The sequence below is a fragment of the Protobothrops mucrosquamatus genome, unplaced genomic scaffold (genome assembly GCF_001527695.2).
Source record: "Protobothrops mucrosquamatus isolate PMUCROS unplaced genomic scaffold, P.Mucros_1.0 scaffold7, whole genome shotgun sequence".
NCBI lineage: Eukaryota > Metazoa > Chordata > Lepidosauria > Squamata > Viperidae > Protobothrops > Protobothrops mucrosquamatus.
The window spans coordinates 746,504-763,519 of NW_015386394.1; the positions used below are offsets into that span (position 1 = coordinate 746,504).

The 17,016-nt window shown below is 36.2% G+C and overlaps 1 protein-coding gene across 1 annotated transcript; it reads right to left on the reverse strand.

Moving 5' to 3' along the window:
• Positions 1-9,735: 9,735 nt before the first annotated feature.
• On the reverse strand, positions 9,736-15,140 carry LOC107282340 (olfactory receptor 6B1-like). The gene is made up of 2 exons (XM_015810110.1): positions 14,931-15,140; positions 9,736-10,692 (listed from the first exon to the last, which is right to left on the reverse strand). Exons 1-2 carry the CDS (start codon positions 15,138-15,140, stop codon positions 9,736-9,738), a joined length of 1,167 nt encoding a protein of 388 aa, XP_015665596.1.
• Positions 15,141-17,016: the final 1,876 nt, after the last annotated feature.

Sequence of the window (17,016 nt, forward strand, 5' to 3'; positions counted from 1 at the left end):
AATTTCACCACAAGATATCCCCAGAGGGTTAACCAGTTATTCAGTCTTTCCAGACCCCCAATAAAAATAATTTCTTTCCTCCTTTCCTTTTTTCCTTCTTTTCTTTAGTTATAAAAATAGTAGAAAATAGAAAAAGAAAACAAAATTCTCCCAATTTCTAGCATATTAAGTTTCTATAACAGGGATTTTAGGACCCCCAAATGTTAAAAAATAAAGTCAACCATTGAAAAAGTTGAAATTAATTTTCTTTTGTTCCAAGGCTTTTCTTTCCCCATCAACAACACAACTTTAAAAAGATAGGGAAATAATTCCAAAGGCTTTTCACAAGAATAAATAGGAAAGGGAGAGGCAAGGAAAGGTCTCGCTGAATCTTCCATGGTGGTTCTATTTCGCTTAGATGTTCTTGTGGCTTATGGTTGGTGCAGCTAAGTGATTTTACTGACCAATCTTTACTCCGTCGGCACAAAGGAGCTCGCTTGGACTTCAGAGGGCGCCGCCACCCCTCTGCAGTCAGACAGGCAGCCTCCTCAATGGTGCTTGCCCCTCCATGGCGACTTTCGACCCAATCAAGGGTCTAACAGCAGGGGGAACTTGGCCAGTGAAGAGAAGTGTCTCTCTATACGACCGCAGCACTGCAACCTGGAACCGGAAGCCAACTTTATCATTTTCTATGACTTTCTCTATTTTATGATCCCACCAGTTCTTGCTTACAGGCAAATGACATTTATTGCAGATCTTTCAATGCATCATTGTTGCTACTTTGTCATGCCACTGCTTGTAGTCAGTCTGTGCGATCTTCTTGCAGCAGTTTACCAGGTGGTCCACTGTTTCTTTAGCGTGTTTGCATTGGCGGCACTTACTGTCTTGCTGTCTTCTCAATTTTGAGTTTGTATGCATTTGTCCTTAAGGCTTGGTCTTGTGCAGCCAGAATTAGTCCCTCGGTCTCTTTCTTCAATTTTCCTGCTGTTAGCCATTGCCAGGTCTTGTTATTATATGCTTTCCCAGCTATTTTTTTAATGTACTGGCCATGTAGTGCTTTGTCTTCCCATGCCTCTATTCTGTTCTTCATTTGGTCTTTCTGTTCTTCAGTTTGGTCTCTCCAGTAGTCAATAAGCCTTCCTGATATACTAATTTCAGTGCACCTTCAGTGTCCTTCAGATATTCTTCCAAAGCCATTTTTCTTCTTCAACTATCTGATGTATTTGCAGCATTCCACACCCACCTATTTGCCTTCGTAGATAAAGTCTGTCAATGTCATTGCATGGATGAAGGGCATGATTCATTGTTATTATTTTTCTGGTCTTCCTATCCATTGCTTTTAGTTCTGCTTGAATCCAGCCCACTATTCCAGCTGTGTATTTAGTGACTGGAATTCCCAGGTGTTGGCTGCCTTTATGGTATTTCCTCCATTGAGTTTGGACTTTAAGATCTTCTTCACTCTCTTGATATATTCACCTCTAATCTTTTTCTTGACTTCAGTGTGCTTGATGTTGTCAGCTTGAAGGATACCCAAGTATTTGTAGTAATATTCCTCATCCAGACTCTTAATGTTATTTTCATGGAGCATCTTGATTCCTTCAGTTTTCACTATTTTTCCTTGTTTGACAATAAGTGTGGCACATTTGTCCAAGCCAAACTCCATTGCAATATGTTGGCTATATATGTGGACAGTGTTGAGCAGCGATTCTATTTCAGATGATGTTTTTCCATACAGCTTCAGATCATCCATATAAAGGAGGTGGGATAGTCTGGCAGATGTTTTTGATGTTTGATAGCCGTGTCCTGAGTTATTCAGTATTGTTGACAGAGGAAACAGTGTAGTAACAAATAGTAATGGTGATAATGAATCTCCTTGAAATATTCCTCTCTTGATGTTAACCTCTCCCAGTCTCTCACCATTGACCTGCAACTGTGTCTTCCATTGTGCCATCGATCTTTGCACAAATTTTCTGATGTTTCTACTGACTCCTATTATTTCTAGGCACCTGATTATCCAGTCATGTGGCAGAGATTCAAATGCCTTTTTGTAGTCGATCCATGCCACATTCAGGTTGGTCTTCCTTTTCTTGCAGTTTTCCAAAATCATTTTGTCTATTAGGAATTGATCTTTTGTTCCTCTACTATTGGGTCGGTTTCCTTTCTGCTCAGGTGGAAAGAGATTGTTTTCAATTAGATGCTGTTGTACTACATTAGCTACCACCCCAGTTAGCAATTTGAAAGTTGTTGGTAAGCAGGTAATTGGCCTATAGTTGCTTGGTGTTGCCCCTTTTGCTGGATTTTTCATTATTAGGTAGGTTTTCTCAATTGTTAGCCACTTTTCAGTTTCTCCTCCTTGTAGTATATTGTTGAACTGCTTGGCAATGAGTGGGTATAGAACAGTTAGATGTTTCAATCAAAACCCATGCAGTTCATCTTCACCTGGTGCTGACCAATTTTTGATCTTCCTTGCTCTTTTTTCTACCGTTTTTGTTGTTATTACTAGTTCTTTCATTTCAACTTTTGTCTTATTTGCATCAACCTCTTTTTTTTAACAATATTTTATTGAGTTTATATACATAAGGAAAAAATAGGAACAATACGGGTATGGTAAGGGAAGGAGAAGGGCGGAAGGGAATATGAGATATAGGATAAAATAAGGATAGGTACAATCACATATTTTAACAAACAAGCTACTGTCCAGATCATAATAATGAGTAAATATCATACTCAACCATTTTTAAAATAAGCTTAACTATAGCCATATTACAAACAATTAATAAACAAATAAGTTCATCTATTTAAATAAACACGAATAATAAAATCTCAAAAAATCCTGACTATTAGCATTAACAAATAAAAATCACTAAATCACTAAAAATAAAAATATCATCAACCTATAAATTAGAACTCGGTTAAAAATCAATCATCTATTCTGAAATATTAAGTCCTTTTCAGATTCTAACGTGTCTCTAGCCATTGATAAAAAATTTTCCAAGTTATAAAATAAACTGAGTCATCTTTTTCTTTCATCTCCAATGTTAATCTATCCATTTCTGCACACTCTAAGATTTTAGTAATTATAGTCTGGTCAGATGGTAGATTCTCATTTTTCCAAAATTGGGCAAATACTATCCTCGCGGCTGTTAAAACATGCAGTATCAAATAATCATTCTCTTTACCATAATTAGGTCTTAATATTCCTAACAAAAACAATTCTGGTTTAAATTCTATCTGTATTTTCATCATCTTTTCCAACCATCTATGAATCTTAGACCAGTATTTCTTAGCATTGGGGCATATCCACCAGGCATGGTAATAAGTGCATGGCTGTTGTTTACATTTCCAGCAAGTATCCGAAGCATTTTTAAACATTTTCGCTAAGCGAACTGGTGTCATATGCCATCTGTAAAACATCTTGTATAAGCTTTTATAAGCTTAATATTTTTATCCCAAAGTTTTTGCCAGTCTTCCAAATCTATAGAATATCCAAAGTTCTTTGCCCATACTATCATTGTTTCTTTCACTTGTTCTTCTTCCATCTTCCAGTTTAAAAGAAATTTATAGAGTTTCTTAATCAAATTCTCATCTGTTTTTAACAAAATTTTATCTAATGGAGTCTGTTCTTTATAAAATCCTGTTGATTTTATATCTTTTTCATATCTTGTTTGAATTTGCAAATAGGACCACCATGTCAGGTCAATACCTTGTTGCTGAAGAGTTTGCCTGTCCTTAAGTTTTCCCTCTTTGTCCAAAATATCTTTATAACTAACCAGTTTATCATAGTTAATCAGGTTTGGATAAGCAAATGCTTCCATTGTTGAAAGCCACTCAGGTATTTTCATATATATATTATGTTTGATTTTCTCCCATTCTGAAAGTAATACGTTTCTTGTCGCATGATTTTGAAAGTATTTATGTGCTTTAGTTTTCTCATACCATATAAAAGCATGCCAATCTAATTGAAGATCATGTCCTTCTAAATAAAGCAATCTTTTATTTCTCAATACAATCCATTCTTTAAGCCAAAGCAGAATAGCTGCTTGATAATAAAGTCTCCAATCTCTTTTAACCAAGCCACATCCTTGTTGTATTTCTTTAGGTTATCCCATATCTGCTTCCAGAACTGCACTGTTTCTTCCTTGTCAGGTACTGACTGATTCATTGCAGTTTTTTCATTGATAGATTGGTAGAAACGTTTCTGATTGGATTGAAATTTGAGGTTCTGCCTATAATTTGCAATTCGAGCTTCGTATCTACTGATTTTCCTGGCTATAGCTGTTATTTGCTGCTTTATTATTTCCAATTCTTCCTTGATCTTCCTTGTTTCTAAGTGGTATTCCTTGATTAGGTATTCTTTGGTCTTCTTGTTCTTCAGTTTCTTTTCTTTCATCTGTTCTAGCTTGCTTGCATGTGATCTTAATTTGCTGGTCTTATTTTCTAGCCTAACCTTCCATTTTTGTGGTCATTGTTTGTTTATTTTTCTTCTTTGTTGATTTTGCATCCAGGTATTCAGTTATAACTGCAGCTGTGCTCTACATTAGTTGGTTTGTTTCTTGCAGTGAATTGGTGCTTATACTTGATATTGCAGTATTTGCACCTTTTAATGCTTGTGCTAGCTGTTTCTTTGGAACAAGCTTCAATGCAGGCTGCCTTATTCTGTTGTTTTTGTGCTGTTCTAGATGCTCAGTTATTCTTTGTTTCAATTCTTTTATTTCTTTAGTTAGTTCTTCCTGAGGAAGAGGTGCCTGGTTTCCAAATGAGAACAGTTGTATATCTCTGCTGGATTCCTTCACTGCCAATTCCCCCTGGTTTGCCTCTACATTCTGAATTACTTCTGGCAAGGCTTTGATTTCTTTGCTCTGGGTAAACCTTTGCACTTTGTCCAATTCTGTTTCTGTGAATACTTTATTTTGTATTATAAATCGATGTTGATCTGCTAGTCTCTGTTCTGTTATTTCTGATTCTGGATGTTGTTCTTTCCAGAACTAGTGCATTCGTTTTAGATATCCTTGTTGGAATTGATGTGTAATAACAGATCATTATTTCTTTGTTTTCAATCACTGTGTATTTGCAACGGGTAAACACCTTTTCTTCCAGTAGTTCTGCAGCTGCTGGCCCTGGTTGCTCAGCCAACAGTCCTGAGTCCTGTAACCCATTTTTCACCAGATATCCAGGAACTCCAACATCTAGCACGGACCTTGTTAACGCGGGCGACATCCGAGCAGGTATGGCATTCTGAAATTTACGTCTCACCATATTTTTTATGGGAGAGACACTCTTTGTCTGACTCCTCTGATGAGACCTGTCCAGTATGGTTGAACCTCTGGCATAGCTGTCATCTTCCTCAGAGTACACAAGCCCCACAACCACATCAAGGTAGTGTCTCATTTGGGGTTGTTGTTGTTATTATTATTATTACTATTATTATCGTTATTATTATTATCATCATTATTATCATAATTGTCATTATTATCATTATCATTATTATTATATTTCCTTTTCTCTTGATGGTACCAATAGAAGATGATATTTGTAGCTCAAGGTTGAAGTGAGAAGTCCTTGGTGCTCTCTGAGCTTAATTACTTTCTTGCAGACATTTCATTATCAAACTAGGTAACATCATTAATGCTAATAGGGAATGAGATTTGCTCTCATTTTATATATTAGTGGCTTGCCTGTCACTGTTGATAAGAGTGGTCTTTCTGGTTCCTTGACTGGATTGTTGTTTACTATTGCCTTATTTGGAGGTTCCTTGATTGGGGTATTATTGTTATTCTAATGTTAATGTTGGTGCTAATCTCTGCTCATCTGGATGTTTATTGCTGGTGAAAAGAAGAAGAAAGAAAAGAAAGAACAGCCAATGCATGAAAGCTTCTTTGGGCTTTAACCAAACTCAAATCATCTTTCCTAGAAGAAACTTTAGGATCTTAGGCTTTTGCTTGAAGCACTGGGTGTCTAATTAAATTTGATTCTCTGAATATTACAGCTCTAACAATTATATTGTTCATTTTATAATTATAGATTATAATTACATATACATAATAGTAACAACAATAGCAGCAGGCCTATAGAATCATTTATGTTCATTTTTTAAAGAATTGTCTAGAAAAAAATGACTAATCCTGGAGTATAAAGCCCCACAACCAAGCAATTATCAAAGCTTGGATGGTGTCTAGGACTAATCTATTATGTGACAAACAATTATTTTAAATGGCACAAATTTAATATTTGGAATAAAAGTCATCTAACCTTAATTAAATTTGTGATCTCATGAACCTGACTTATTTGGGTATGAATTCCTGAAATATCAGAAAAAAATTGTGAGTGGGATCCAGAACCAGAAAGGATCAGTTATTCAAGTTTTAAACTTCAAGGAAATCTAAACCAATAGCATTTAGTAGTTTATGCATAATGAAATAGGTTACAGATCAGAAATTGAGTAGCATTAATCTTTCACAACCTAGAACATAAATTTTATTATTTTATTAAAATCTTATTGACTTTGCACAAGGTTTTCAAACTGTTTTTGCCCATATTTTCCTCATCATTCTTCATTTTTGTATACAGCATCCATATATCTTTTGAAAAGTATTTGGAGAAAGGGAAAAGTGTGTGTTTCACCCACAAAGTATTGGAAATACATTTAGTATACTTTTACTCTTGGAAATAAGAAATAAATTTCAGCGTGATTGCCTATAAACAGCTATGGGGGTGGTGTGGAAGGTTAACCCAAGAAATTTGATTAGAATGATTACATGAGAATTGTTACTATATATAGTGTATATATTTTTCCTCTTTCAAAATTATTTTCTATGCATCCAATAAAATATGAAGATCTACAAAACTTGATGCCATAACAAATATGCCATAATAAATAAATTCCACACAACTCTTTGCTGACTTATGTTTCCATTTTCCATGCATATCCTAAATTCTTCATGTTCAGGGTTACTGCAGTATAGTGAAAACCTGTGCTAAAAATCTTAATTTTAATTTTAGACCTCTAAATCCAGTGCTAACATATCCTTAACTTTTGACCATGCTGTCAATAATTGGATTTGTCCAAAAACAAGTAGCAATAGCAGCTTGGGAAATTTAATAAACCCTTATATTTTCAACTTGTTCTATAAGTATATTGTCCCTGAAACTACTTGCCTTTTGGGGGATAAAAGGCTAAGGAAATTTTGATGCAATGTACTGTGCAGACTTACTGAGGATTTCATAGAAATGTTTTTTGATTCTTTATTAAGTTAAATATAAATGAATAAGATGTGCACCCAATCACCAATTCAGTTTCTTTAAGGATTTGGTAAACATTCAAAGAAGCTTGGAATCCTCTGTAGTTCTTGTAACATTTCACAACTTTCTGTGTCTTCTAACTTCATATAAATGTGAATTAATTATCTTATTTAAGTAACTTCCAAATTAAAAATGGTGTGAGTATTTAAATACTACCAGCAATACCAGTATATATGGATTGCCATCACCATATACCTACAGTGCAAAGGGATTGATAGGTAAGTAGAGGCTGCAAAGGGCTGCAGACAGGCCAATGCAAACACCTCCCAAATTCCAAGTGTGCATTGTGTATTGTGCAGAGGTTCATACTCTGCATGCTGATTGGTTCTGACATCCTGTTGGGAGGCCAAGAAAGGCAAGACATAAAGTGGAAAATGTTAACATTCACTGATGTATAAAAAGAACACCTAAGCAACTATCGCAAATGACAGCCACATATTTTCTGAAAGCTGGAGAAAAATTCAGAAGACTGAAATATGAACAACAAACATGCCTAAACTAATAAAAAAACAAGAAAAAGATCATAAAATAAGAAGGAAAAGAAAAGAAACTAAATTATATAACATCCTCCCCTTACACAAAAATTACTGGGGGAAATATTGTATTTCATAGCATTCACCACTATGAACAATTTCATAACAAAGACAAACAAGATAATTAATGTTTGATGTTCATTAATAAACTTGAGTTTGGTGGCTTTTATTGGCTTGAGTTTTATGCTGCTACTTCTATAGCCTCAAATAAAACATTCAAGTTTGTATCTAATGTCATATGTCAATATTTCTTGGTCACCTCTCTCATGCTAAAATAATAAAAATAGGACAAGCTAAAGTGTCTGCACATTAGACAGTGTGCTGGAATATATTAATTTGTGAACTATTGGGGGTGAATAATGAAGTAGAGTTGAAGACTGAGCAGATTCTACCATGTTTTCCCAAAAATAAGACCCAGTCTTATATTATTTTTGCCTCCAAAAAAGGCACCAGGTCTTATTTTCAGGGGATGTCTTACCTGCTTACCTTAGGACCACTGCAGCCAGGCATTCCATGCCCCAACATCTGTCTCTCCTCACTGGCCCTCTTCTTCTGTGACCACTCACCACCGCTTGTGCATGCGTGTCACCCCTGGCCTCCGTTTAACCATCACAGGCCTTCCAGAAAGGCCTCTGGTGCCGAGAAACGAGCAAAATGGAGGCCAGAGGGAACCATGTGCATCAATCCACAGCTCATTTGTCAGCTGCAGAGGCCTTTCCAGAAGGCTTCAGATGGCAAAATGGAGGCCGAGGCTGACGTGCACAAGTGGTGGTGAGCGGCCATAGAAGAAGAGGGCTGGCAAGGCAAGGCAGATGTCAGAGCATGGGAGGCCTGGCTGCAAATGTCCTAAGGTAAGCAGTTGCAGGATACGTGGGGCAGCTCCAGCCCCCCGTTCCCATCCTAGCTTGATTTTTAACCATGTACCTCACCCATGCGCTTTGTGCAACTAGGTGCGATGTAGTGGGTGGGGTCTTAAGTAGGGCTTATTTTGGGGGTAGGGCTTATATTGGGCACACATGTATTAGGGCTTATTTTCAGAGTAAATCTTATTTTTGAGAAAATGTGGTATAACCCTAAACCAAATAATGTGAAGTGATGAGTGCAATTCAGAGTCATTAAGAAAACAAATGGATAGGGAGAAAAAGCAGAGAGTTGGAAGAAAGCATTTATGCCATTGATACAGGTATCCAAAATATATCCAGTTAGATGCCTCTCTCAGCTTCAGGGGAACTTATCCAATTAAGGAGAACTCATCCAATTTTTGTGAACAGTTGATTCCACTATTAAACCCTTCTTATTATCTGTGATTCAGAAATGTTCCTAAGATGTGCTGAGCTGTTTTTTTCCATAACAGTAAGGCAATAGTCAGGGATGACAAAGTTACCTTGAGGGTAGGAAGTTATGGAAATCCACTATACTGTATGTTTACTATATGAACTTTTACATATGTGTGTATTAGAGAACACAGTGTAGATACAATTCAGCAAAAACAAAGGAAAGAGTAGGGTGGCTGGGGGGGGGAAGGAGACAGAGAGAAGAAGATAGTTCTTTATATTCCCCCACACATACACACTGAAGGCCATTCATTTACTGCCCGACTCTAACACTAACATTGGATGATTAAAAAAAACCTGTCAATAATTTCTTACTAACAAAGAATGAAAACATGTGTTTCTGATTCATATCATTCTGTAAATGTATTGTTACATTTCTGGAGTAAAATACAAATTTAAAGCAGAAAATATCTAAAATATCACCATTATTGAAATACATATTTGCACACACATGTATAGAAACATATTGAGAAGTAATCTGGTCATCAATGAAGGACTGATGTGGATCAAATTATTTTATTTAGAAAGCAGAAAAGAATAATTTCAGAATATCCTAATCTGCCATTAAATTTTTTTAAAGCATTACGAGATTATGAAATGTTGCTGTATTTTCTGATGGCTTTGAAGAGAGCTTCCTTCACCTCTCTGTTTCTCAAACTATATATTAGAGGGTTGAGCATAGGAGTTAGGACAGTATAGAATATAGAAAATATTTTGTGTAGTTCCTTTAGTGTTTCAGTCTCTGGAACTACATAGACAAGGAATACTGAACCATAGAAAATTGTCACTACAATGAGGTGGGATGAACATCTGGAAAAGGCCTTCTGTTGGGCAATTTTAGATTTAATTTGTAAAACAGTATAAAGAATACAGATGTATGAGGCCAATGTAAAGAGAAAAGGAAGCCCTGTTCCAATTATGCATAAAATAGATGTAGCAAGCTTTACTAAGTGTGTATTGCTGCATGAAATGTTTGCTACTGGATATATATCACAAAAGAAATGATCAATTTCATTGGGCCCACAGAAGGTAAGTTTCAGCAGAAAGTAGGTTATGATAGTGTTGGTCAAAAGGCCACTCATCCAAGATGTGAGGGCCAATTGGAGGCAGAGTCTACTATTCATGAGAGTGGTATAATGCAGTGGTTTGCATATTGCTAAATATCGATCATAAGACATCATTGCTAAAAGGTAGCATTCAGTGGCTACAAAAAGCCCAAAGAAAAAATACTGTACAATGCATCCAAAGACAGATATAGATCGATCTCCAGTTACAAAACTAGCCAGCATCTTTGGTAGAATGGTAGAAATATAATAGATCTCCAAACAAGACAAATTAACAAGGAAGAAATACATGGGGGTGTGAAGATGCTGGTCAACCATAACCAGTGAAACAATTAGGAGATTACCAGCAATGGAGAAAGTATAAATAGGAAGAAATAATATGGAGAGGAGTATTCTCAGTTCAAGGAGATTGCCAAATCCCAGAAGGATAAATTCAGTAGGAGTTGATTGATTTTTTCCTTGCTGGTAAAAAGTAAGATGATTCTGAAATACAGTTGAAAGAACATAATTAATACTGGTGATCAGAATGTCATCCTTCCTTTTTCTTTGATACTTAAATATTATAGATCATTTAGTATAGCAGTCTCAATTCTTTTCCCATTTAATAATGCAAATTGAATATCATACATTTGAATAGTGAAAGGTTTTTTCCATTTCTCTTTCACTCTTTCACTCTTTCACTCTTTCACTGTATGCATATATATAAATAATCTCAAAAGAGATGTATTTTCACAAAGAGTTACATAAAGAGGAAAGATATTAGTGAAAATATAGTCCTCATTGTTCATTCTTCATTGAAAAGCCCTTCTTCCTAATAGGAAGGAAGGAAGGCTACATTAAGACTTTCTCATACATCTGCTTGACCTGCATTTTGCCTTCTATATTTATATCTCTGTTTAAGTCTATATCTATACAATACAGAGCTATTCACTGTCTTAAATTAATGGACAGTTGGAAAAACTTTTTAGAACTCAATAAAGAGAAAATACAACATCTACATCTATTGCTTACTGGAAACTCTTTAGAGACTTTTTGCATGAAACAGAAAAAATGAATTTAACAATTTTGATGATTACACAAGGTAGATTATAGAAAGAACAGAGCTATGCTTTGGTCACAAATTAAGATGAAAATTTATAATTATATTTGCACTGCTGTAAAGAAGATCAAAAGCTACCTCTTTGTATTATTTTTCTTTTCTTTTTTCTTTTCTTTCTTGCACTTTTAGTTTTATCTTTGAATTATTTTTTTCTTTTCCTTTTCTTGCTTTTTATTACTTTTTATTAGTTTTTATTTTCCTTTTTTAAAAAAATAAATAAATCACCATATAAATAAAAAATATATTGCCACCAAGACAGAGGTATCATTTCAACCTTCTTTTCAAAAGAATTTCTCTTGTGAATCCTTGAAAACACAGAAAGAACAAATATAATGCTAAATTGTATTGTAATGTTTAAATTTACTTCTTTGCTATTAGCATACTGATGTTACTGTCAAGTTCAGATTTTCATAGTGCATGATTTTACATTTAAGTCTACACCACCTGCTTTTATAGAATATCTACTTTAATAAGTGTTTATTAATATCGGCAATGCATTTATTGAACTGATCAAAACAGATCACAGAAACTAGATTACTCAGATTGCAAAAAATATGCTGCTCTTCAGTTATTACAAAAATAACAGCAATATTTTATCTATCATTTATCTGCCTAACATAATCTACTCACACACACACACACACACACACACACACACACACACACACACACACACACACACACATATATATATATATATATATATATATATATATATATATATAATGTATGTATATATAGCACATAGAATACAAGTACATAAAGATTTACCTCTGAACTGTTTACATTCCTAGATAAGATCTCTGTTATTTTCCATTCATGTTCCATCCCAAAAATGTACATTTGTATCTTATCAAATCCAAACTTCTGTTTTAGATGATCTTAAAACCTATTTTAATTTTCCAGTCACAGAATACATCAAAATAATTAATGATACAATGATTATACACAACCTTTCTACAGATAGGCATTTGAAATCACTTAGAAAAAGAACAGAGTTGTCTTCAATTTAACTTCTATATTAGTCAGAAAAGAGCCCACATAATTTTATCTTCCATTGAGAGCCAAATGGAACAGAATGGAGAAAAAAATCTGGGAGCTGATATCTCATTTTCATCTGATATTTGTGTAGTGAATAGACTGATAATAACAACTTTAAATATTATGGGTATGTGGCAATATATTATTTTAACTGATTTTTAAAAATAGTATGAAATCAAGAATATTTTAGCACATTTTGCCTTGAAATCATAGAATTTTACATTACAGAAAGGTATGATATACCCACAATTCATGGAATGTAAAATAATGCAGCAATGTTCAATATAACAGCATCCTTAAATTCTTTCTCATATTATGCTATTTTAACAATTTGTAGTTCATTACTTTAAAATTGAAGTAATTGAGCCAAAAAGGATAAGGATAAACTAGCTCCAAATTTTGAACCATATTTAGTGATGAAACACTCACCTTCTAATAATCCAAAAGAGATTAATTCCTGCCTGAGTAAGTGGTAAAACTAGAAGATTTCCAAGGTCCCTTCCAACTTGGTTATTCTGTTATTCTTTTAAATGTAGCTTTTCTCTTTGTATTAACAACAAATTCCTTTAATTACTAGGTTCTAATCTCCTACTGTATTAGCTGGGTACTAAAATGACTGCTTGAAAGAAAAACTAAAAGTTATGCCAAGCATATCAAATTATTTGTGGTATATTAAAATTCATATGGGAGATATTACAAATTATACATAAGAACAACAAAACAAAGCTTGCATGTCTATGCAGTAAGAAATTATTAATTACTCTTTCTACACTGATCACAAGTGTGTCCTTAAGGTATAAATATAAATACTCTTTCAAGTCAAGTTGGACTGTGACCTTATGAACATATCCACTTGATTTTCATGGCAATAATTCAAATGTGGTTTTTATTTGTCTTCCAGAATGTATTCTCAGATTTCCAATATAGATAGCAAGCTTTGATTCCCTGGCAATTTCCGTGCAAGTTTTAATGAGGCTTAATTTATTTCATTTCTAAACTTAGACTAACTAGCTATGATTTACAAATTAGAATGCTTTTTCTTTGAATACCAAAGTAGAATTCCTTCTTATTTTTGAAATAGATAGTTTTGAAATTCTTAGCTAGGGAAGAAAACAAAATATAAAAACAAAATATAAAGGAGTCTGAAAACTATGATAGATGAACAAACAGATATTCCAGAATTTGTTGGTCCAGCACCATTAGTTTAAACTAGTCTTGCCAATAATCAGGTAGAAAGGGAGTTTCAGACCAACTACAAAACTACACTTTCCTACTCCTTATATAAATCAAAGAGATCTAAAAATTGTGAAACACTAAATTAATATCTGACCTTTTCCACAGTAGGGTTTTCTTATCTCTGTACTTTATTTCCAAAATCAGTTGAGAAGGACAGAAGTCTTATTAACAAGGGGACAAAGTTTATAGGTATGTAAAGGAGATAAGAATAATAAATAGCATTCCACTCTTTACTCTAAAATGATTTTCTATAATCTCATACTTCAGTTACTGTAATATAAGGCTTTTTGTGTCATAGAACACCCAGAATGGAGTTCCAGCACCTTTTTTGGATGGAACCTTGTAGGGTAGGCAAGGCGGGTTGTATGACATGTGTGAGTTCTGGCACCTTTTTTTTTTTTTTTTTTTTTTTTTTTACAAAAAAAGCACTGCTGTAATATATAAATAAAATATTAATGGCCAGAAAACTAAGCATGTCTGGTTGGTTTAAATAACATGAACTCCAAAGTTGTTTTAAGTTAGGTATCAGCAACTCATGGTTTGCATGCCACATGGGTGCCAGAACTACTTTTCTCATCACTTTGATAATATCAAAGACCTATATTTTAGCATTTTTACCTTTCTTCAATCAAGTGGTATAAAAAGAGTGGTGGTAGAAGAAACAGAACTGAAATTGGAAGTATGCATTAAAATAACTATCATAAAGCAGCAGAAAATAATGAAAAGTATTCATTGTAATAATGAATATTATATTTCTGCATGAATCAAAAGCATAGGTCCCAGGAATTTTTTATAATTAAAATAACAATCAGTAAGTTGTCATCTGACGAGTTGGGTATCACTCCCGGTGGTGTTGGAGTTCCCTTTCCTTGTTTTGATGGGGTTGGGAACTTGACGACCTCCACACTTTTCATGGCTGTCTCCTTCGGCTTCATCGGAATCTTCCCGGGCTTCCCAACCAGAACTCGGTTAGGCTTCCAGATGGGGGTCCATGAGTAGCACTCAGCAGCGCAGTGTCCTTCCTTTCTGCATTTGAAGCATCCTGTTGTCCTCAGGGTGATTTGGGCTTGCTTCGTTGGTTCATGGGGTGACTCTTCTGATGATTTCCCCCAAGATCTCCCTCCACATCATTGTATTCTAGCTTGATCGATCTCTGTTTCCTCGGCCAGGATGTATCAGTCTTGGAGCCGGTCTGGTCTCCTTGAGGGATGAAGGCATCATACAGGTCATAGTTTAGGCCATATTTGAAATGCCTGATCAAGATATCTTCCAGCCAGTTCAGCTTGCTGGCCAGGGCTCAGAATTCTTGGGTATATTCCGCTATGGGCTGTCACCCTTGCCTGACAGTTTTGATGCATTTCCATGCTTTCTGATCAGCCAAGGGGTTTTCAAATCTGCATCTGAGGGCTGCCATGAATTGATTGAAATTCTGCAGTTCTGGGGCATCGGCATCATGCAGGTCCACCACCCAGTCTGCTGTGGTGCCATCTTGGGCTGCTTGCACAATCTGTATTTGGCCGCGATCACTTGGTATGTCATGGCCATATTCTTCCATGTAGTTCAAAACTTGGGTCTGGAAAAACCCCAGTCAACGCGGCTCCCCACAGGAACTTTCAGATGGACCGATGCCTCTTCTTTCACCTCTTTCGGTGGCCATCTCCATCAGTCAGTGCGGCTCACTCAGGGGTGGCGGTGGCTGTGGCGATGGCTTCTGCTTCTGCGGTGCTGGTGGAAGGGCCTGGGTCTGCTGATTCGCTCCCCCCCCTTCATCTGTTCCTTTGGCTGAACTTGGGTTAGCAGTTTCCTGGCATGGGTTGGCTTTCTCCTCCTTCATGGAATCAAAGGTGACCCTCAGCATGTCAATGGCTTGTTCCAGGAACTGGCTGGAACAAGTTGGTCAGTAGTTCTCATCTTCACTAAGGCAAAGCGACCTCTCCATCTTGACTTTCTAACCCGGTTGGTGACTGCTGCATCTGAGCATCACTTTCCTGGATGTTTTTTCCCAGTCCTTCTTCCCGACACCCATTGACCACCTGGGTTTTGGGCGGCATTCCACAACCACCACCTCATCTGATGAGCTCGAGGATTGAGAACTGTATTGGCTGGGCTCTGCTTGGTGGTAGAGCTTCCCTCCCATGGCAATTTCTTCCCTTACCATTCCGATATCAGACATTGTTTGCTTAGCCCCCTGGCAAGAGTCTTCCTTCCAGGTTGACTATTACTGCAGATCCTGCCTAATGTCAGGGACAACTTCAAAACTTTATCCTAAGAAAGCAGGACTCTTGGAACAGTTTCTTTCCAAAAGGAACTTTTATTAGGAGAAGCCAATAGCAGGCATAATAGGCAGGATCTGAGGGTTTCCTGCTCAGATCAATAGGTTAAAAGAGTCCCAAGCAAACCCCACCCCAATAGTTCATCCGGTCAGTTTGAATGGGCCAATCCTCAAGTGTTATGTCCGCTGTGGGAAAGGAGCTGATAATGGGGTCTGTTCCCATACTTGTGAAGATGTTGTTGGGTCTTCGCACCTTCCCTTCCACAGCGAGAGATAAGCCAGATGTCTGGAGGCACATTCCTCTCTCACTCCAAGGTAACATCAAGGGAGACAGAGTTCAAAGAGTAAGTTTGTAGAAATAGTGGAAAGGATACATTGTAGCAAAGCAGAGAAACATACCACAGAGCCTCCCCCCTCCCCCTCAGGAGAATGGCAGAACCCTCAGAAATAAATGAAGAAGAGATTAAATAGATCTCCCCCCCCAGAGGAAGAAGGTTCTGACAATTTGTCTAATTCCGTAATAATTTAAGTTATGCCTCATAGGATCATTAGAACAAATGGAAAGGGTTTATATGTGCCACACAAAAACATAATGTTTATCATTTAAGAACTCAAATGTAATATCCAAAAAAACACAATTTATATAGGATAACTATAGGAAAGTGGTGTACATAATACAGTGATATAGTTGCACAAAATCAGAAGAATGAAAGTCAAAACAATCAATGAGAATTCATTGGCATGGAAATTTGAAAATAAATCATTTCCCTTATTTCTGTCCAGCCCTTCTTTCTGAATTTTTAAGAAATCTGTAACATTACACAACACTATTGATAATATTGTAGATATTATTCCAGGTTAATCTTTACTGATGAACTCTAAGAATTTTTTTGTTTTAATTTGCCTTTCTTAACGCTTCAGATAACCCCTGAGTCTCCATATTTTGTGTTCTCTGCTGTATTCCACCCCAGGCCACCCCAACGATGCCCTTGACGTGATGGCCCGTTGCCTGGAGGCCGTACGGGTCTGGATGGGGAGGAACAGACTCAGGCTCAACCCCTCCAAGACCGAGTGGCTGTGGCTGCCGGCGCCTCGGCATAGTCAGCTGACCCCATCGCTGACTATAGGGGGCGAAATCTTGGCCCCCTCAGAGAGGGCC